The sequence below is a fragment of the Enoplosus armatus genome, chromosome 9, assembly GCF_043641665.1.
Source record: "Enoplosus armatus isolate fEnoArm2 chromosome 9, fEnoArm2.hap1, whole genome shotgun sequence".
In the NCBI taxonomy this organism is placed as follows: Eukaryota; Metazoa; Chordata; class Actinopteri; order Centrarchiformes; family Enoplosidae; genus Enoplosus; species Enoplosus armatus.
Window position 1 is genome coordinate 11389395 of NC_092188.1, and position 23501 is coordinate 11412895.

The 23501-nt window shown below is 41.3% G+C and overlaps 1 protein-coding gene across 1 annotated transcript in view; it reads right to left on the reverse strand.

The window, feature by feature from the left end:
• Window positions 1-17728: 17728 nt before the first annotated feature.
• Window positions 17729-23501, reverse strand: part of efna3b (ephrin-A3b) — a 52457-nt gene continuing 46684 nt past the window's right edge. Inside the window, exons 4-5 of the mRNA XM_070912095.1 lie at window positions 22912-22989; window positions 17729-17847 (exon numbers count right to left, since the gene is read on the reverse strand). Of these exons, the coding sequence (XP_070768196.1) occupies window positions 17729-17847; window positions 22912-22989 (197 nt within the window). The remainder of the gene's footprint in view (window positions 17848-22911; window positions 22990-23501) is intronic.

The following is a 23501-nucleotide window of genomic DNA, read 5'->3' on the forward strand; positions in this document are numbered from 1 at the left end:
TGCAGTCTACACCTACATATAAGCAATGGCTGGATAAGTCCGGGCATGTTTGCTGTGGGATGGTGAAAGTGGTTCTGGGAAATGTAGGAAATCTGTTCAACTGAGGTTGAATTAGACAAGCAGTTACATACAACACTTACATACAAAACAACAGTGTAAACAATAGCCAGTAGAGCACTACGAGGAGGAGAAAGGCCCACTAAAACCAGATCTTTTCTTTGGGTCATGTGATAAAAATGATTTATTCTCTGTAGAACGAGAGAAAAGAGATAGTGTGTTAGTGTGTGCGCTGTATGAGTACATGTTTGTCAGTGTAAGACACCACCTCTGTGCCGTTATGTCCAGATGTTCCCAGATTATTACTTTTCTCTCTCTATCCTCACATTTCTCCACCATCCATCATCCTTCGCCCTTCTGTCCTGCCCCACTGACTTACTGCTGTTGATATGAGTAATCCCCACCTTTTATCTCCCGTCTCTCTCTCTCCCTACGCCATGTCTTCATTATGTATTTGTCTGTCCATCACTCTTACCATTTAATCTGTTCTCCGAAACAAGTGGTATTTTTGGACTTGTCATGTATAACTCTACAGTGGAGGGCATGAGTGTATTTATAGCCTGTAAACTAGAATGGTATGAGCCCCCCAAAAGACAATGTGTGTTAATATGATGTTGATGCCAAAATGAATCAAGGACAGCCTGCAGGATGTGTGTTAATGAGGTGTTTCGATTCATTCTAATGTGCTGTACTATGTGTGTCAGTGTGTGTGTGTCTTGGCTCTGTGTTATCTGGGTCTGTCTATGGGAGTATGTTACACAAACTAATATGTTCGTCCTTAGTGAAGGCCTAATGGAGAACATGGGATTAAATCTCCCCTAGTGCACCAAATCACCTCAAGAAGTTCTGTATAATTAACCTGTTCTTTAGATAGATGTTTTCAAATGACTGTCATGTGCACCAGATAAAACTAAGACTAAAAGTTTAGGGACCTATTTTCATGAACCAATGGCAGGCAAAGCAAGAAGAAGGCACTGTGTGAGTTTACTTTTTTTGGTAATTTAATGATCAACAGTGTGACACGGGTTTACTTATAAAATGGATTGACAAGGATAGATGCGTTGGGAGCAGGCACCAATCATGGCAAATCAAATCAGCTCCTTTCAAAAGCCGTACATTCTCTGTCATGTAGCACACTTACTGCTGCCCACATTCATTTAAGATGGGACCAGATGACAGTATACTCAGTTAACAGTTTATTACATACACCTGTTTGCTCTAATGCAATCCAATACAACAGCCCAACAATAAATTCTACATTTGGGAAGATGTTAACACTGTCAGAGAGGTGTCGATTCAACTGTTATGCTGCATTAATATGTTTGTAACTTCCTAATTTTATTAGTGTTTCGAATGTTATTTGTCCACCCCAATTTAGATACATGCTAGTGGCTTTCAGAGGTATAGGCACGGCAGTGCTTTGAGCTAAATGCTAACATCAGCATGCTAACATGCTCACCAACAACAATGCTAACATGCTGATGTTAAGCAGGTATAATTTTTACCATGTTCACCATCTTAGTTAAGCGTGTTATCATGCCAACATTTGATAGTAGCACTAAACACAAAGCACAGTTAAGGCTGATGGGAATGTCATTAGTTTTTCAGGTGTTTATTCATAAACCAAAGTATCGGACAAGTTGAAACGTTGGTCTGATGATGGGGCTAGATGAGGAGTGAAGGTTGTTACAATTCATCCTGAGGGGCACATGTGTGTAACAATCCAGTCAATAGCTGTCAAGACATTTCATTAAAAGCCCAAAATGTCAACCTCATGGTGCTCGAGAAAAGGATCACCAAAAGTCATTAAGATTTATAATGTGGGAACCATGATTGTCTGTAACCAGAATCAATTTCAATCCATCTGATAGTTGTTGAGATATTTCAGTCTGGACCAAAGTGGTGGACCGATGACTGACAGACTAACATTGCTTCTCCAGAGCCACACCGCTTGAGAGAATCAACACACACCACTCTGTCACCGCCGTCAACAAAACCATTATATGCCTCACAAACATATAATCCATTGCAGGGTTGTTGGATTCGATTGTATTTGACTGTGTTGTTGTACCTCATAAAATGGCACCTGAGTGTGCAGTACTCAATTCCGAAAGTCTGAATATACAGAGCCCAAAACATAAATATACATCCTTTCAGACTACATCCCGGAGGGCAGATCATACCCTTCTGTAAGTTGAAATCACATCTCTGGAAACACTGAAATATTTATCACTATATTTTGTGAGTGTAATGATGCACATCATCAGGCTTTTAGTCGAAGACAAGAACTGACACAGTAACCAGATGTGCGGTTCCATCTGAAGTGGCAGCACTATAAAATGTGATTCCATTATTTTGCAGTCTGTCTGTGATTTACGTAACGTACCTGATTAAAAAGGCTGTATTTGGTTAATGTCTTCGTTTACATTAATGTGCTCAATAATATGACTACAGACAAAACAGAGGTAATAAGCTGATTAAAAACTTTAAATGATTGCATAAACTGGCAATTCAACATAATCATCCTGTTTGTATGACTGAAGTACTCATTTTTATTTTCTAAATCTGGACCACCGCCATGTTGTTCATAGCAGCCACAGGCCTTTGTGTAATACATTTGAAGGAGGCTATGCTTTAAGCAGGTGTTTTGGGGTTGCTGTTCAAAGGAGAAGATGGCTTGTTGAACCACCTCCAGCAACACAGGTTTTTTGCACCAGGAATGTCTGAGGATTCAAGTGGAAACACGAGGGAACTCCTGTGTCCAGAGTGACCCCTGGATGTCACCATCTGAACTCTTCTTACCTAAAAATTCCCTGGCTACTGGTTTTGTGGACGTAGAGAAGCTTGGTATCCACAGAAACACCAACAGACATTTTGTGTATTTTATCTTTTTTTCTGCTAGAGTCTGGTGCTGGTTTGACAAGACTAACACTGGATGAGGCAAACAAATCAGAGGTTGCAGATTAGAAGTGAATATCTGTCCTTCAGCTGCTGCCTTTTGGATGGTTATGAAAGGAGATGTCTTTACATATGCTGTCAGCAGTTGTGGATAAGAAATGTTTGTAAGAATTACCTCATATTCTAGCATAGTATGTGCATCTGCTAGTTAAAGTATTTCTGTGAAGGTTTATGTGATTTTGAAAGGTCTATATGTGTCATGATTTAAGGAGGAGACACAAGCATTATTTATGCTATTTGATTGTGAGATTGCAGTGGTAGTGCAATCATAACAACCCTTATAATATGGCATGTGTGCAGGCAGAAAAATATGCAATACCGCTTTTGCACTGTTGTCACTTCATGTGTATATAAAGACTGTTTAATTTGTGACCAGCATGAAAACAGCGCCCCAAAGCCCAGAACAGAAAGGAAGCATCAGCAGAAGTGCATCTTTTGATCCACAGCGAAAGATGAACTAGTAAAGCACACTGCATTTAAAATTCCAGCGGAAAAAATGTGACAATCACAATAACAGTTAATAAATTAAATGGGTGCTTTAGTGACTGTTGTGAGTCATGAGCTTCTTTTAGAAAGGAGTGTGTAGGGAAACCACAATATTGCTAGTGGATCATTTCAAAACAGAGAATTGCACCTGACGTCGCTGTCAAAAGTCACATTTACAGTGATGTATCCGGAGAACATTTCACTTAGATTTAATGAGCAACCATTAGGTTAAATCGTTCAGCAGGCTGAGCATTGAGGGACCTCAGGCCTTGCCCAGAAACAAAAGATCAAAATCGGGGTTGCGTTTGACAGATCGTGAAGGGCAAGAAGATTAGATTAGATTAGATAACATATCCATACATTGAAGGAGTATGATATGCAGTTCATTACTAACACATTTCTGCAGAAAATAATGTCTCTAATACGTTCGACCTCTGGGTTAGTGGCACTACATTGCGGCACAGTGTTTTAATGAGACAGTACTGACAAGATCTATATTATGAAATGATGTGACCTGAATGCACACTGTGGCTATACAGTTTACATCGACTGTGCCGACAGAGATTTATCACAGTAATAACGATAACTGTGTTATACAATGGTCATAATGCTCCGCTCCTCATTGTCATTATCAAAACAGACGGCGTATTTCTGGCATCTGATTGATGTGAAGGTCAAGGGTCAGGGCAGATCAGGGCATGGCCGCTAGAAGGCCTGCAGGCTGAGTTATGAAACCACTGGAACATAATGAGCCATACACTTCAATGAAATCCCATTATGAAGAAGCAACTTGCATAAACATGACAGCGGATTTATGCAGATCATCAAAGAAAATGCATTTAAACGTAACTGGCAGAAATGTAGAAATAGCTCAATCCTAGAAATGTTGTACATTTTAGGTTTCTAACATTTATCCTCACTTGTCAAAATCTTGACCTCTACAACACAACTTTATTTCAGAACGTACAAAGGGCACAGATTATGTGTGATACAGCTCAAGATAAACCTCAAATATTAAAGAGATTTTAAATGTAGAATTGGAGGGTTGATTTGAGGTAACTTACCCCCATAAGATGAGAGGACACAAGAACAACAGCTTTGAGAAACCGAACATGAAGCTCCTGCAACATTAAGCCAATGCTGATTTGTAATTACACAAGATAAGAAGATGAGCGGAGGTTTAGTGCATGTCTTGTCTAAATGAGAGAGGTTATTTGTGTTCCAGGGGACACGGGATGATACACTCATTTTACAAGCTTAGGACACTGCCGCTGTCTGTTCAGAGCATCAAGGCCAAGGGAGGATGTTTCCCTCTGTCTCTCTGCGCTTCCATGTGCTAACAAATACACGTGTAATTAAGCATGAAAACAAACACGCATAAGCAAGCGCATGTTCACGTGTAACGACACGTTGACAGAATGTTATTTTTTGCTCATCAATAACCTACATTGTCACGGTGAAGGTTACAGTCTCGGAGATGTTTAGTAATCAGTGTCTGAGTGTGTGTTAGTGTGTGAAAACAGAGAGAGGCACGAGCTTGTGCTGAGTCAACCAGAAAGCTTTGAGTTTAGACCTGATTTTCCAGTATCACTGCAGCCGAGACATTTGGAACAACAAGAAACGACGCGGTAAAATATAGATTTGAAGAGACGCTGAGAGACAAATGGAGAATAGAAGACAGACAAAGAGAAGGGAGAAAATGACAAATGACTGGCAAAGTGACAGTATAGTCAGCGCTGTGTTCTCAAAACTGAACTGAAAAACAAGCTCCTCCATGAATTTTAAACTTGCTGGATTGAATTAAGAATGAATGAAAGAGGGTGATAGAGTAGTATGTGCGATGGTGGAACCGCTTTGAAAGAAACAGAGCTTGTGCACTGAAATCACTCCTTGCTACAGAAACTGATAAGGCTTTTTAATTAACTCCTGGGACCTGGGGTTCATTTAAAATCACCTGACAATCGTAATTTGACAGCATATTCAGCATCTAAGGAAAAATATAAATGTTACATGAGGGATTTTCTGTTCAGTCTCATATTTAGCATGCGCTCATACATGTACTTTCCAATTAGACTTACAGTATGATGCCATTCCTCATCAGATAAGCATAATTCCAACCAGACAATTCAAAAGTCAAAGTTTCAGGTGATTTAATCACTTAAGAATAAGGCCGATGTAGGAGAACCTGAGCATGGAGCTGCTGCAAATCAAAACCAATATTCAGCAGTAATTAAACAATATCAGTTCAATACAGTAGATGTGTTATATTATATGTCAGGTCACAATCCACAGGGCTCGCTATATAACAGCCGTTTGAAATCTGATTCTGTAACACACACACACACACACACACACACACACACACACACACACGTTGTGACAGTGTCCCACTAGGACAGCCTGTTATTTTTTTCCTCATTAATTCCTCTATTTGGCCAAAGCAGTACTCAGCAAGTTGCAACGTGCTCACAGCTTCAGTTGTGCTATGTGTGTGTGTGTGTGTGTGTGTGTGTGTGTGTGTGTGTGTGTGTGTGTGTATGTGTGTATATGTGTGTGTGTGTGTGTGTTGGCCAGACGGCTCAGCTGTTTGTTTCAGAGTCAGTGGGCATTTGAGGGACTCGTGTGGATAAAAGTGGAAATGGGACTCTTGGAGTACAACAAAAGGACGCCTGCTTTTTGTGCAGGACAGAAGAGTAGATGGAGTCAAAATGAGACACATGAGAGATTAAGAGGAAATCTAGGGACAAAACAGCAGCTAGACGACACACCATATGCCCCATGGCCCATTATCCACTACTTCAGTCTAGCGTGCACTTATGAGCACCCCATGGATTTTCAAGGCTCAACTTAGTCAAACAACAAGTAAAGTAGAGCATTAAGCCTTTTATTTTGCTCTTCATTTCCAGATGAATTAATGGCACACAAACTAGTTCATTCTTTCAGAAGCACACGTGGATAATTCTTTGAGGAAAAACATAGTGCTTAAAGTGATACTCCACCGAAAATGTGTTTGAATTTGAGTATTAAACACTGACCTCAAGACTTGAAAGGTGGATGCTTTAAAAGAAAAGTTTGACATTTTTCGAAGTTGGGGGTGGATTAACGTAGCTCAGCATAAAGACAGGAAGCAGAGGCAAATAGCTAGTCTGGCTCTCTCCAAAGTAAAAAATACGCCTTTCAGCACCTCCAAAGCTCACTATCTAACAGGTTATGTCTTGTTTGTTTAATCCATACACAAACCGAAATGTAGAAATGACAAATTGTGTATTAAACAAACAAGACATAACATGTCAATTGGCATGAGGTCTTTTTGAACATTGGACTGCCAGGCTAGCCGTTTCCCCCTGCATCCAGTATTTATGCTAAGCTAATTGACTAGCGCCATTGTTTATGCACAGGCATGAAAGTGGTTTTGATTTGATCTGTGAATAAGTGCATTTCCCAAAATGTCAAAGAAAGTTTGTTGTTTCCTAAATGGCAGCTGTGGTCAACTTGGGTTACAGTGGATTCCAAAGGTCATAGTGGTATAAAAGCATGAAAATGTCCTTCTCAAATCCACTTTTCTGGCTAAATACCCAGCTTCCATGTTGTGTGGCAGTGCTCCGGCAGTGACAACAATAACAATAGAAGCAACATACTTTTGGTTTTGGTAAAACAAGGAGTAAGTTATGCTGCAGGAGTGGTTGTAGAAACTAACATTTTAGATACTTTGCCCTCCATGATCACTTGTCGTATTGGAATCTGTGACAACTGACTCCAAGCTGACCACAGCTACACATCTCTGCAAATAAGGAAATTAAAAATGTATTAAAGCCACCTTTTGAATCTACAGGGGTGGAGTATTTGACACTTAAAAGATGTGTTTTGGGTTTTGAAACACTTTACTATTTATCTGTGACACTGCTGTGGAGCAAAATAAACATTTGAGCAACATTTAAATTTAACGCACTGAAATCTGCATGGAAATTGTTATGTTGAACCAAACAAGCACAGATTTGTCACACTCCCATGCTGATGAGCATCTGCACCAAGTTATGTATCAGAGGATCACTTCTGTCATCCTGACGTGACCTTTAAGTTGTGAAGTAAACATATTTTTATTTTCATGGGTGCCATGAATAAATGAACATATGCATGAATTATGGAACGGTGGCCATACTGGGTGCTGCAGGTGGTTGTATGATACGTGTGCATGATCTCACATGTGAACAAATAACACAATATGTCCAACCTGATGGCAGCCCTGTGTGTGTGTGTGTGTGTGTGTGTGTGTCGCCGTGTCTGTCACTGTTTGTGTGTGCATATGTGAACTTGTGTATATGTGCATAAGTGCACACATGTATGTATGTCCCGTCTTTGACGACAGAGATGATTCAGACAAGCTCGTCACATATGTCTCACTCACCACACGTGCCACTTAACATGTGTGGGTTATTTCCTTTTTGTCAGTATCTTACAAAAATCATTAAAACTTTGAAAAGTTCAGTACACTGTACACCTCAGGGACTCAGAAATGGTTGTTATTCCCTTTGGTGGCCATGTATTTCTTCTATTTTTGTTAGTTAGAGGTATAATTTATAGTTTTTGAAGGTACTCATTACAGGTAATTGCATGCATGTATAATTGGAGAGTTTGACTTAATGATGCAAGTTCAGTAGCTGTTCTGATTTGATCCAAAGCACTTGTAGGACTTCATCATCCGTGTTGGCTTAAAGTTAAGCCTGAACTCCATCCACTAGTGAAGGATTTTTGGTCAGAAATAACAATTTAGATTTAATTAGGATTTTGTCTAGTGTTAGTTTTTTGTTTAATTAAAAGACCTGTCAATCAGTTTGTGAGTGAGTGAATTTTGGTCTGAGGTTGACTCTTTTGTTTACATTAATGTTTACATTTGTATGTACAGACTGTGCCTTTAAAAAGATGATAGATGTTTTCAATTCTTTGATAACAGAACTAACTATCGATCTCAGGAAAGACATACAAGAAAAGACAGAGACGTCATATGTCACAGATAAGGCAGTGTGGGCTCCACCGCACGTGTGTCCACACAACAAGTTGTTGTTGTTGTCAGAAATACAAAAACTGCAGAATGAAGACGAGAGGCCGTCACTCCGGAAATCCGGCAGATAATCTGGTGATTAGAGGATAAGAAAAGAGGACATGGCCGATTAGAGGTACAGTTAAACCACACAACTCCAACGCTCTGGTTAATCAATTAGATCTAAAGCCATTATGTCTATCTGATGCCTTGTCTGACCTTAAGGCCAGTTCCAAGATATATTGAACACTATTTTACATTAGTGTACACGTTTAGACAAGAACACTGCACGCGCTTCTCTAACAATGGCGTCATATACTATGATATACTACTCCTTGGGCCGACACACACTTCAATTATACAGGAGCATGTGAAAACACAGTCACATGTGTGATGGTGCATCATATATAAACTGCATGTTCTTCTTGACCTGACAAAACAAACAGAGATGAGTTTAAGGACCTAATTACACTTTCAATTTCCATATTTAGTCTCCAGACTCAAGAATTTTATTAATGAGTCTTTCATCTCCAGTGTGTATTTGAATGTTTGTGCAGTGTTAAAGTACATGTGTATTGTATGGATGTGTGCGACAGACAGAGTAAATATAACCCTCCCATCTGTTAGGGCCGTACAGATGCTGTCTCAGAAATAGAGGATTAGTGCTAAACTTAGAGAAGAGGGCGACATGTGATGAGAGGACGAGGGGAAAGCCAGGCAGTGACTAACACCAAAAGCATAAATCTGGAGGCGACTGACAGCGTCAGAGCAGCCGTTCGGAGGGAGGATGAGAAAATGGAGAGACGGCAAAGCGGGCAGTGTAAAGTTGTGATGGGGCCAAGCACGTTGCGTCCATGTGAGGGATGAGGAATCAGGGAGAAGGAAAATGTACAAATAAGGAAGATGGGGCGAGATAGAAGACACAAGATGTAACACTGTCATATCATCTCATCAAAGCCTTAGATATGGTTGGTTCAAAATATCCACTTTGTATGAAGTCAGGGTGATGTGGTTGTTGGTCTGTAGGGAGGAAGTGTGTTCGTATCTGAGTGAATGCAAATAAAATTACTTCACTGTATGTGTGTGTGTTTGTTTTCAGCCACTATTCACACCAAAACTGCTGGGTACAAAACATAATTTTGCGTCATGAGAAAACTCAGAAATTTAAAGTGATAATCCACTAACTTTACTTGTTTATTTAGTGTCATGGTCTTTAGGCCTTGTTGAATTTCCTTAGTCCTTCAAATTAAAGACGTAGAGAACTGGGAGGCTTTGGGAAGCTCATCTGTTTTGCGCTTGTCAGGTGGAGATATGACATGACATCGGTAGGGATGCAATGAGGCACAAAACTCTGATTGCCTTTCTAGGGCTGATGGCAATTAAAAGTCCAGCTGTTTCCAAACCCTCGAGAAGCTTATGGCCCCCACAAATCCTAAATCAAGTAACATCAAAAAAGGCCAGTAGTGTTTGCAGAAAGGTTTAAGAAAAAAGAATGCAAAAACAATTTTATGTAAAGCTAACCTTCAGCTCTAATTTATAAGTTTTCCTTTATTTACTCCAAAGAACTGCTACTTCAATAAACAAAGACAAATCACTTCCTGTTCAGAGGAAGATTTCCCCACTAAAGGTCAGAGATTAAATTAAATGTAAAGTGTTCCACGAACAGATTATGAGTTGATTTAATATGGAATAGAAAAGCTAAAATGTATTTATATGAAAATGCCACAGATTATTACTTCAACCTTAAAGCTTCTACCGTGAGGTTTGAGAGATGGAATGATCAGCATCAGTGATGAAATTTGCATCATTAAAACCCGGTGGGATCAGGGCTGTAACCAGAATTATGGGCCCGGAGTCCAAGTGGGGATTCTTCTAAGACCTTAAACATGTGTGAGTTTTTTGCAGAGCAGAGAAAAAAAGAACAAGAACGAGTTTCTTTGCTTTTGACTTGAATCCAAACATGGAAAAGCTCCAAACTAGTTGATGAATGTCAGCTTTTCTTTGGAAGACCCAGTTGTGTTGGTGATATGGGGACGGGTTTACCTCCATCAAAAGTTTGATGAAGCACACCTGAGTTTAATCACCACACAGACTTGATGTTTAAGCAGGTGGGTGAGGTTTTTTTGAATCTGGCCCCAGGAGCCACAACGTGACATCAGTGACTCAGCTAGCTTCACCTTCTGTGGCTCAGGAAAGATGCCGCGCCACTCGAAACACACACCAATACACACATGTTACAAGCCCCCCACATACAGCACCGAACAACGTGTGTATACTTGTTGACGCAGTCACTCCTTCTGTTCAGTGCAATGCCCCTGGACTGAATAGCACACATTATTCAAGGTTTACTGACTGAATTAACGTGCAGACAGAGAAGCGTGTTCACGTGGCAAGGAGCAGGTTTTTCAAGAAGGATCCATAAGGCAGAGTAGGAGGGCTTCCCTTGCCTCGTCGCTGCGCCAGTCACAGGACTCATCCCTGCACAGACGCGACTGAGGGAGCATGGCGAGCACGGTGTGTGTCAACACAGGACGATCATCTGTTTCGTGTTGTGGTCTTGTGTGTCTTTGGGTGTTGTGGATGGATGGGTGTGGGGAGGCTGATGTTTTCTAAATGATCAAGACCATATGTTAAATGAAAACTACAGTTTATCATCACTTGTTTCATTTTTGCAGCTCAGGCCGTTGGTTGTATTGGTTTTGATAACACAATACTCACCAAAGTAATTGTTGAGATCTCAGAATGTGGCAACACATCAAGATATGTCCAACGGGTTAACAAGCATGAGTGGCCAGATGACCATACAGGTTGTAAACAATTACAACCCAGTCTTCACATTTTGCCACAACTTTCAGCCCAACTTCCTGGTTCAACTTTGACTTAACACACTGACTGAGACATTTTTACCGGTACAATGTTATCATAACCAATAGGACAAGTTGCCTAAGCTACAAAAACAAAAACCAAGTTGTAATAAAGTATAGCTTTCCTTTAAATTCTTAGGTCTGAAGATATTTGTGAAGACTAAAAAGTGTTCCTCACCTCTTTGAGGGGCTGCTTTTGGCCTATAACACTTGTGGTTATGATTTAGATTAGAAAAGGCATACATTTTATGTGCAGGCGAGGCATTGTGGTTAAAGTTAATATAGGGTGAGAGCCTGAGTTTTGTATTGGTGTTAAAATTCATGATCCTTTTAGTTTGAGATAACACTAAAGGTTAGCTATGCCGTGGAGACAGTGAATTGTAATGTCAGAGGTCCTCACAAAAGAGTAGAAAATTGTATGTGTGTGATTTAGATATTGGTAGAACAAGCCTATTGTAAACAGCTTCATATTTACAAGTTTGCCCATGCATAACATTGGTTTCTCAGTAAAACAAACACAACCAGAGGAGGCAGACATTTTTCTATTCAGCCTGACTCATTGTGATAAATGAATGCAGACAGAAACACAGCCTTCAAGTTACTGAAGGACCTTGAGTTTGAATGGTTATTTCAGATGGATAGTTGTTGCATAATTTGTCACTGGCTGCTATGTGAGAGCAAACGTCCTTGCCCTCCACAGACACATTCCCACCTTTGGGGAGCTCACCTGCTTCAACATGCTGCAAATAAACGGTTATATCATAACCCGGTAAAATAGATCAGCATGTTTAATCCCAACGACTCCAGTTACACAATGGCCACTGTTGCTGTAATGGATTTATGAATTCAGATAAAGGATTACAATGCAGGGGCAGTAGGGAGCAGCATCTCTTCTCATCAAAGCTGTGACTGAACAGTGGCACCAAGTGGTCAGCTTTGGCTACTGCAGCATGGACGTAAAAATATTCATGATACCTACAAGAAATTAGTTAATTCACTATTTATGCAGCAAAAAATTGACCCAGCTTTGTTTTTCAAGCTTGGGTGATTCACCTTTTACTGTAAAACTGTGATGTGGCTGCATCAGCTTCAAGATGAGGATATATGAACTAAACTAAGCTAGTTACTAAGTTAATGGTTTGGATTTTATCCCAATTACAACAACAAGCATGGTGAAGAATAATGGCTTGAAATGAATAAGGGATAGAGTGTTCTGACTATTTAAAAAAAAATTGACAAAAATGTCTGGAAGTTTGATGTCAGTCTGAAGTGAGTCAGGGTGATTCTCGGAAAAACAGACTTAATGTTGCCAGAATATGGTTTGTTGGGTGGTGTCAGTCATAACATTCATCCCTCAAGTTCATTTTTCAAACGCCACTGATGTCTGATTCACCGCCTGGATCCTCTTCCAGTGGGATGATGACTTGTCTCGTTCCAAGTGGAAATGATGATGATGCTTTCTTTGAAACATTAGATCACCAGGATGACAACAGCACTAGTTTGTTGTATACGAATTCATTGCAGTGTTAATGAAGCAAACAACTGAGCCATGTCGTCCAACGCATCCCTCCCTTACATATCAATTAGCTGGAGCCAAAGCTAGGACTATGTGACTGAGCGTCAAATACTCCCTGTAGACCTGAAAAGGTGGCTGCAAAAAGTGAAGTGGGGCTGCAACTAATGATTATTTGAATTATTGATTATTCTGCTGATTATTTTCTCCGTTCATGAAATAATCATTTGGTTTATAAAATATCAGAAGAGTCACAGTCACAATTTCCTAAAGCTCAAGTTGACAGACATGTTGACATTGCTTGTTTTGTTCGATCCACAGTCCGAAAACAAAAGATATTCAGTTCGCTGTCACAATTTAGAAGATTTAACCAGTGAATGTCCTGCAATTTGCTTAAAAAAGACTTTGAGACTGGAACATACTAAACACACAGATGGTCAGCAGAGATGTGGTTTATACTGCAGGACTGGTTTGAGAAGTCTCTATGGATGCTTTGATCATTTTCTTTCCAATTTGAAAGCCGGTCACAGTTGGAGTCCAGTGAAACAGGCATGCTCCATGAAGTACAAACCTTTCACAGTCACCTTTCAGCTTGCAGTGGTTGAGTGTTATATTCAATAAATGGATTTTTCGTAAAGTCTCGCTTTGTTTCACATCAGATTTCAGTTAAATACTTTCCTTCCAAAACCCAGACCTCAACTTCATGACTTTGCTGTGCCTAAATACTTGTCTTTCATCTAACATCTTTTGCCTTTTAAATTATACATCTTCTTGCTTCAGTATCAACCCACCTGACCTGTATCTGTCCGTCTTCTTCCTCGTGCTGTCCTGTCAGTCCAGTTGAGAATACCTCCTGTATGATAAGAACCTGTTGCATAAGATCACAGACAGTGAGCCTGGCTGCGCTCTGACATCAGCGGCGGCTTTATCCCTCCATCAGCCAGTCCAGACATACAGATACACACTGCTGGCCTGTCCCATTGTCATTCAAATGTTGGGCTGGTGATTGAAGCGCTTATCTCTCCTAATCGGAGCGTGTAAAGGTATTACTGCTGAGGGAGCGCGTCGCCACACCAACTTTGATATGGAAAATCACATCTGTGAGCTTCCAAACAACATTATCTACAGAGAACTGAATAAACCAGGTAAAACCTTTCCTGCAACCCCTCCATCTGTTGTCTTGGATTAGCTCCATGCTTGTTCCCTTTTTTCCAGATCCTCAAAGACATAGAGAGCGGGGGGGGGGGGGGGGGGGGGGGGGGGGGATTAGAAAAGGGAGGCAAAATAAAGAGCCGAACACACATCTTGTTAAAAGTAAGATTTGTAAGCTTATTATTTCGTTATCATGATCATTGTTATAACCTCTGTTATGGTTTGTTCAGTTTACAGTTTATTTTCAAGTTCATTTAAAGTCATTCCAGTCGAAGGTAAACATGATTGTAATTGTTGTTTCCAACACTATTAAATGCTTTTTTTTGTTTTGCCAGACAACAATCGGTCACACTCTCGCTCGCTCATGCGCACATGGAAAGAGCAGAAACAAAGAGACTGTTGCTCACCCACACGCCCATTCATCCACACACACACACACACACACACCGACACCAGTACACACAAAGACAGACAGCATCTCATGCCAAAGCTCCTGCACACAGACATGAAGTGATTAACAGAAATGAGCTTTGATTCGTACTCTCCCTGATACACACACACATTCACATGGGCGCACACACACACACACACACACACACACACACACACACACACACACACACACACACACACACACACTTTCTTGCTCTCGTGTCTAAGTTCTTAAGTGCAACTTCTTGAAGAGTGATTTACCCTCTCGGACAGCTCTTCAACCCCCCCACTCCAGACCAGGACCCAAAACCCTTCTTCCTACCTCGCCCTCCCGCCAAGAGCCACATATACACCTGGGTTGGTTCACACACTGAATCATAATGTAATGTACTCAATGATGCCCCGAAACTACATGATCCTTGTTGGTTTCCATGGCTATGATGTATGAATTTAAAAATGTCCTGTTTTTACTTGAGGGATGTGTCAAAGTTGAAGAGAAACTAATCTAGCTAACTGACACACTCCCCCCACATTACTCCCGAGCTAAGCAAGCACACAATTATGTAAAAAATAACTTCTTTAGAGTAAAATCGTATATATCAGTTGTTCCAAACCAGGTGGACTGGATCATTTTACCTGATCAGGAAGTATAATCATACCTTGGTTGAACTTGTCACTGAGTGGACTAAACATTTGCATTCAGTGTACGGGGGTTACAAACAGGCATAGCGTTGGTTTTAGGGGTTACTCCAGTGTTTTTGTGTTGCACTTCAATAGAATTAGTGGACTTGCAAGAAACAAATAAAGAAAAGAGTTTCAGTCCTTAACTCCAAAAACGCTGGATCCAACACACCCACAATGCAACTCTGTAACTGTTAATCCATCCTTAGTCTGTGACGTAGTTTTCTGTTAAGGCTCAAATCCAATCCAAACCAGCCCTGATGACATCATCATGAGGTTTAGTTTGGATTGGACAATTCATAATTGTTTTCACAACTGAACAATACTCTAATACTATAATTGGTGGAGCGTCCCTTAAAGGGGTCACAAAAAGCCAAAAGGGTTGGGAACCACAGCTATACATGATGATTTGCCAATACTGACCTTTACAGACACGCAGAGTGCCACCCTAGTTTACATATGGCTCAACCCACCCAATTTTCCAACTTTTAAACCCCCAGTCTTCCCCCTCAAGATAACCAAAAATACACCACAGCAAACTCAACAAAATAATAATAAAAACAACCATAAGGAAACTGAGCTTCAAGTTTGTAAAAATGCTTACATCACATTCCACCTTGGCAAATTTCACATTGGAATCCCATTCTTTGTCCGTTATGACACGTACAAGAGTACTTGAACGCCTCACGTGCCGATTGGTGAGCCGCTGCGGGACCTGGTCAGCCAACGGTTGGCTCGCAGTCCTTCGTCATCATCTTCATAATCATCATCACCTTCATCATCGTTATCAGCTACTATGGTAAGCCATGCCCTACTAGAGTCCGTCGTTGGCAGGGTGGGGTAACCATGGTGAATAAGGTGCTAGTTGCTATGGAAACGCTATTCTGCAGCAACCGTCTGGTACAGTTGTTTGAGTTTTGGATTGCCGTACCTCCCCACCAAAGCACTTGGTTTGTATGTATTACTTGTTGCTTTAGTTGTGTTTTGATTTTTTTTTTTTATTTAGCATTTTCACACTTATAAGATGTACAGTATGTGGATGTATTTTCAGGCTGTTAGTACCATTTAAAATAGTCTCTCTTGCTCTCAAACACACACACACGTGGCACACTCAGAGATATGTTTTTCTTACTCAAGCACACAAACACTCGTACAGTAACAGAAAACTGTTCACATGTGGCATCTGACAAATGGGTTCACAGAGATGAGACTGGTAGAGCAGGCTGCTGCACCGACAACTGATCAGTGGTGAGCTTCTTATTGTCCAGGACTGGCTCTGTTCAGAGATGCTTGTGTGAGTGACTGTCCTTCCTCCTTCGTCCCTCCTCTCTGCTCCTCTTGCTCTCCTCCAAAACAGCCTGTTGAGAGGAGGGCAGTATTGCTGAGTGTATCCATGGCTGCTCCGTAGCCATCGTGTGCTTCGTTAACCTCGGAGATGACGGAGGACTAACCGAAAGCTTCAAAGACAGGACAGAAAAGTAACACAGCAACTTATAACATCAACAAACCCTTGCAGTTGGTGTCAATGGCACATCTACAGTAAATTCCTCCTCTTTTTCCCCCCCAATTTATTTTTAAGTGAATGATTCATCGTTTAAATGCTCTGTGTTTCCCCCTGACCCCGTCTAGTCCCGTTCGTTAGAGACATGCTGGAGGACTGATGGTGAACACAGGATGACACAGCAGAGTGGAGATGACAACTAAAACACTGACGTCTGGAGTCCCAGGGTGTGTTCATGAACTATCAGCTACTTTGACTAGTCTCCTACACAGGACCTGCGCAGTTCGTCAGCTGGTTCCTTTTTTTCCTCCGTGGACTGGGACAAGTTCCCAGCATCAAGATCAACAACAACAATAACAACAACAAAAAAAGGCAATTTCAGTTCAGTTCTGCTGAAATCTATTTGATTCAGTTCATTTGAGTTCAGTTTAATTCTTGTTGCAAGAAACTATGGCAACTAGCCCTAAGGAAGTGTTTCAGCCAATCAGATCCAGGGGAAAGTCTTCAAATGGTTTTCAATTGAGTGGGTGGATTTGATGCTTTTTCTTCTTTTTATTAGGATTTCAGCCCCGCCTCTCCTGTAGTATAAATGCTTTGTGTGGTGTGCATGATTCAACAAGCTCAACCTGTGGCCTGTTCAGACACACACACACACACACACACAGACAGACAGACAGACAGACAGACACTCACGCTCAGTCTACCACACCTGCATCTGTATGCACAGGCTGACTTTAATGCAACATATGGTTCAGTCTGTGTCACAGAGTGCCTGAAGGTCTTTCAACTCCACCAAAACCTCACTCCCTCACACACACACACACGCACGCACGCACGCGCGCACACACACACACACACACACTCACACTGTGATGCTTGAAAACTCTCATTCCTTGTTTCTCTTGCCTTTTGCTCTGTTTGTGGTATCTTAACTCTCTTCTCCTTCCCTCTTCTCTCTTCCTTACTACCCCCCTCGCCCCACCACCCCTGTAATGTACACCCTCCCAAGGCTAGTTGGCATGGTGACGCTGATGGGATGGCCGTTGCTAGGAGATGAAGAGAGCGGCCAGAAAGAGCATTGTCACGGTGAGGAGAAGGCGATCCCTGGATGGGCTGCTTCCGCTGACGCTCTTCTCCAGCTTGGGAACAAAAGGGTTAAATTCATCTGGAAAAAAACACAGAAACAGAGAGAAAGAAAAGGGAACAAATGAGAAAGAGTGATCTCTTTATATCAATCCATTACAACACTAGCAGTGGTTTTTTTCAACACTTTCGAAGCACTAAGAAGATAAAGTATATCTGTGCTTCTAATTGCGTTGTAATCTGCTTACAGAGCACAGCTTTTACTAAAACATGAGCAAATGTTTTAATGAAACAGACTGACTGAACAAAAGGCAGCTTCCAGCACAGTCACACTCCCACTAAAACATGGTAAGTCTGCTACAAAGGCAACACAACAGACTGCTGCAGCTGTTATCAGAGAGCTCTTATTGTTCTAATAAAGTGACACATTCCCAGTCACACTCTTGCATACTACTACACACAGACACACTGTATATACTGTAAACCCCCCAACCCCACCGCATGTACAGCTGATGATGTCCTAAAAATAGTTAGCGGCCGTTTGATGCGTTGATGTCTAGTCGATGTACAATAACACAAGCCACCAGACAGTTCGCTGCATGCCTGCACTCATGAGACACACACGTGCGGCCAGACACACCCTCTGTAGTCACTTGATTAATGAGAGTGGAGACCAGACAGAAGCACACATTTTCCATCTATACACAGGATGGCTGATGCTGATAAGGAACTATGGTGTTTACGGTTCGATGGCACCGAAGCAGAGCGGGGGTATTCTCAGAGTTTCCACCCAGCGCCGTATCTAGCTCAAGAATATTTCCAGCTGCTCTGTGGGTCAGACAGCAGAGTAATGACTGGCTGACACCTGGTTTTAGAGATGGCCTCTTCTGGTATGCTCTGCTGGCCAATCTAATGAGGTCTATGCAGCAGCGGAGCTCAGGTTAAATGCTTTGACCGCTCTGTAACCGAGCATGCAGTGGAGGGGTCAGGACACAGTTACTCCGGCGCTGACTGACAGAGGAATGTGGTTTTGAAGACACAAACAGCAGACTGCCGAGCATCTCGCAAAACTGGTTCTGAAGTGTGGCTCCACTAATCGTCTCATTACACACACACACACACACACACACTTGCCCACTGTCTCTCATCGTCACAAACACATAATCATTGGCGCGCAGGTTTGGCGCGATGTTTGTGCAGGGGGCATGTGACGTACGTCTGTTTGTTTTTGTTTATGCAACTGTTGTGGTTTCTGTCTGAGCTGAAATATAAGAATATATACGTAATATAATGTATATAGTTTGTTATTCTTTTCTAACATATTTTAGAATTTCTATTTTAAATACATTTATATATTTTTTTTATATACATACATACATTTTTGTAATAGGCATCAGGGAGAGACATCTCATGAAAAAGACACTCACCTATGGACAAAAATTAGTTCATTACATTTTACAACATATATGTGATTCCCAGACCTTTATATGGGTTATTTTGAACGGATGGAATTAAAATATACTGTTTCGACAAATGTAATAAACAGAGGTGACGTTCAGGTTGTGCTGTGTTCTGTTCACTGATACTCAACCTGATGTTGCTGGCAAAGCAACCCAAACACACTGTCGCTTAAAGAGAGTGGTAATTGCTACAATAAAGCCCATTAAAGAAAAAGCTTCTGATTTTCTCCACTAATGGCCGGACCTGATCGTCAGATGCAGTAACCTGAGCCAACAGGGTGGGTAAATGAGTATCCTCCCACTGAAAGCCATCAGTAATCACATGGCTGCATGGGGAGCTGCTAGCACCATTCCATCTGTGTTGTAAATGAGATCTAAATGAAATCTAATACTAGAGGCCGTATTCAGGAGGGAACCACAGTTGGGCTGTAGACACTGATTGAAAGGGGCAGCGCCCAGGAAATAAACTGTGAGCAGTGAAGGGGAGAGAGAGACGGGCGGTTTACAGTACGAGCCTGCAACATTCAGCTTAGTTAAACATTTTTCAGACACGGTAATCAGGCAGATTTGAATGGAGCAGTTTGCGTGTCGCCTTGTGTTTGTGTGAATGTGCTGATGTGAACTTTGAATAACGGTAATTAAAACTATGATCTGATGAGTCTAATTGGCAGTCGGGAGGAGTGAGAACGAGGGAGGGGAATAGGAAACTGAACTGCTTCTTTGTTTTCAGTTCATTTCACAGCTCCCTGCTGATTTTCTCACTTCCTCTTGCACCACTTGGGTTATCCTATTAATTTAATTGGCAACACAGCACTACAGGTGAAAATGACCCATAGGAGCTGCAGCAATTTGTGCTCTGCTATTGTGTCAGCCGTTCGCTAAATATTAACAGTATTTTCATGTAGTCCGCATTCCTTATATGTTCAAGTACATCTAATACAACTATTCTTCTGTGCTAATTACTGTTGCTTTTCTGTATATTCATCAGTGTAACTTGTATTTACTCTGTGTGCTTTTGAATAAAAGTGTATATTTTCTGTCACTGGAATGAGCATCTTTCGCATGTGTGTTTACAAATATTTGCAGGAAAGGAAGGCGCACATACGTGATGAGAATGTATATGTATTGCTCAGTGGCAAACAAAAGTATGGCTGAACTGACTCCAATCTGTGCAGTAAGGTAAAAAAAAAGAAAACACGAAGTAATAGAACAATATAACAATATAATATAACAAACAAACTATATAAGTTTGGAATTAAATTATTTCTCTATTTTAATATGGCTTACATCACTGTGATAGCATGAATGCATACTATAACCCTGAGATTAATATCGTTTTGGGGGGGGGGGTTAAAAGAGGGAAAAACTCAATTTCACACATCAAAAGGTGAATAAACTGAGTTTTGGTGGCTTTCCCCTTCACTGCATTCCTACTTGTGCTCTGGGAGGAAAAATGGAGGATGGGAATTAAAGGGCGGGAGGACGAGGAGGGCATGGAGAAAGGAGATGGAGTGAGAGAGAAACAAGATGAAAGAACGAAGGAGGGAGGAAAAAGAAGTGAGGGAGAGGTATCTCAGCAAACTCATATGACCTGCAGCCATTCGCCGCAGCCAGTGATGAGTTTTTTCTTACGACAGTTATGAGAACAGACTGATTTATTGCACGCATGTGAGCACACACGCACACACACACACACACACACACACACACACACACACACAGATTAACAACAGTACAGCACTATATTTTACAGGCTACCTTGCAGAAGACGGTGAAAGCAAGACAGGATGATGATTGATACCCACATGTCTGGTTGTGTAATGGGTGTCAGCTAGCTAAGCAAAGCAAGCTGCGCTGTAGGCCTACATGTCGTTATTGTGCTGCTGCGCTGTTGATGCCATAACACTGAGAAGCATCCATATGATCATCTGAGAGATTATCCGAAAGTCTGTCACTTATTGATTTACTGCTCAGCTTCTCTCTTAAATCGCTGCCAAATTTCAGTCCCAGTACTAACAGATTTAGCATGATTCACATGATTCCCATGATTTCACCGGTTACGTAATACTGACGAGAGTAGAGGAACATGAGGGCAAACGGGGAGCGATTGCCAAGATCTAGGAGTTAACTGCAGGAAATCTGAACATGCCTTTCCTTTTCTGAATGAATTTTTTTTTATGGTAACTAACTATGAAACTCTGTGTTCTTTGCTTATCCGGGTGAAAATGGCAAGTGTGAAATGAATATGCATAGAGTTGTTTAGCAGGATCAGCAGCTTGACAAGCCAGCTGGTGCTGTGAAGTTAATGTAACTGTACTAAAGGTCTCTTTTGAAAACGGCATATTTCACTTTAGCAGGCCACTTTTGATGCTGCACGGCCAGCGAACTGGTCACTCTGCCATCAAATATCAATAATCAATCTGCTGTCAGCATTGAAAGGATAAGGATAGTGATATTTTGTATTTTGTTGACAAATACCATAAAAAGTGTGTAATTTCCACTGGGGATGGAGGGACACTACGTCCTCACTTTTCCTATTTTTGTTGACCCTCTTTTTAAAGCTTCGCAGTAAGAGTGACAGTCTCTCTAATCAGCGCCCTCTCATTGTTCAGCTGTTATAATCCAAACGAGAGAAGCTTTGAGTCAATAAAGAAATGTTGATTTGTTCATTTAGTTCACCATCAATATGTGCTCACAGAGCAGCACCAAGTGCTTTGGAGACTTTGTGCTGCCCTGGGTTGCCCTATCTGATTGGTGGAGCTACTCTGGGGTGAATGCAGCCTGACAGTAAGCGTTTGGAAAAAATAGTTTAAGTCCTGATTAACACGTGACGATGTGAAAACACAATATTCACCTAAAAAGAGACCAAAATGAATCATTAATCGAAGATAAGGCAGTAAAGGACAGTGCTCTTTTGAGAATTCATATATGATTAAAGAAGCAAATATATAACCTTTTTTATCAGGTCCATATACATGAAAATGAATGTAATGTAAATGAAGGAAATAGCAGGCATAGTATCCTTTTTTTAAATTATTTCTTTCAACAATGAATCTATCCCACTAACATGCATTGCCTGTGTAACCAAAGCCTTCACAGGCCTCTGTGTCATAGACGTTCATCATTGTCGAAAAACTATTAAAAAACATAAACGAGCCACACCAGGTGTGGGTGACATGTTCCTTCATTACAATGAACACGGGCGCTGCAGGTTATTTTGAGTCCCACATACCATCCTGTAGCTGTATTACTAGAGGAGAACCAAATGTGTATTAATCCGCCGCTGAAAACAAACATTTACCCCTGTTTGAGTGATGTTTGCTAAAAACTACAGTGCCCAGCTGTTCAGAATCTTTCTTAAAAATATATCTCATAACTTATATCTTCAGCAAAAACAAATGGGCTTGTTGCTGAGCAGCACAGACAGGTTGTGGAAATCTAAATGTATTGAGACACATTGTTGCTTTTAGTCAGTTTACAGGATTTGTTGAAAATGAGGAAAAAAAGCACAATAATTATTCTTTAACTTCAATATGGCAGGTTGAAAGTGTGAATAATCTGATTTCCATGAATTGAGACTGATGTGATCTGAATGACAAACATGAGTCCAGACGGGCCGGATAGATGTGTTCCACACTTACTCAACCTCCTGTGTGTATGTTTCAGCGAGTGAGTGTGTGACTCACCAATATCGTCAATTTTTAGGCCTGGTCTAAGCGTGTAGTCTGGTTCTGTAGGCTCTGGCTCATCATCCCCGTCAGAGGCTGAAAGAGAGAGAAGAAGAGGGAGGGAGAGAGTGAGGGTTAAACCATTGCTCCAACCCAAACGATTTTAATTACATCCAACTTGACATCTTGAGAAACATGCAAGAGAGTGGCAAAGCAAGGGTGTGGGGGTTAAAAAAATCCCCCTGAGCAGACTGACCCGCCACAACATCACCAGCAGCCCTGAGAGAGAAAGAGCGAGAGAGACAGAGAAAGAGTGAGACCGAGAGACAGAAGAGGGAAGATGAGGGGAGGCAGATCAAACTGAAGAGAGGCAGTGTGTGAAAAGGGAAGGAGAGCGACGGAGTCGGGGGGTGAAAGGGAGGAGAGGTTAATACTACAGGGCGGTGGAAGTTAAAAGGACCGGACAGGCCAGGGATCAAAGTCTGTGTGTGTATGTGTGTGTGAGTGTGTGTGTGTGTGTGTGTGTGTGTGTGTGTGTGTGTGAGAGAGAGAGGGTCGAGAGATTGAAGGAAGGCAGAAGAGCGAGTGAGAGAGGTTAACACTACATA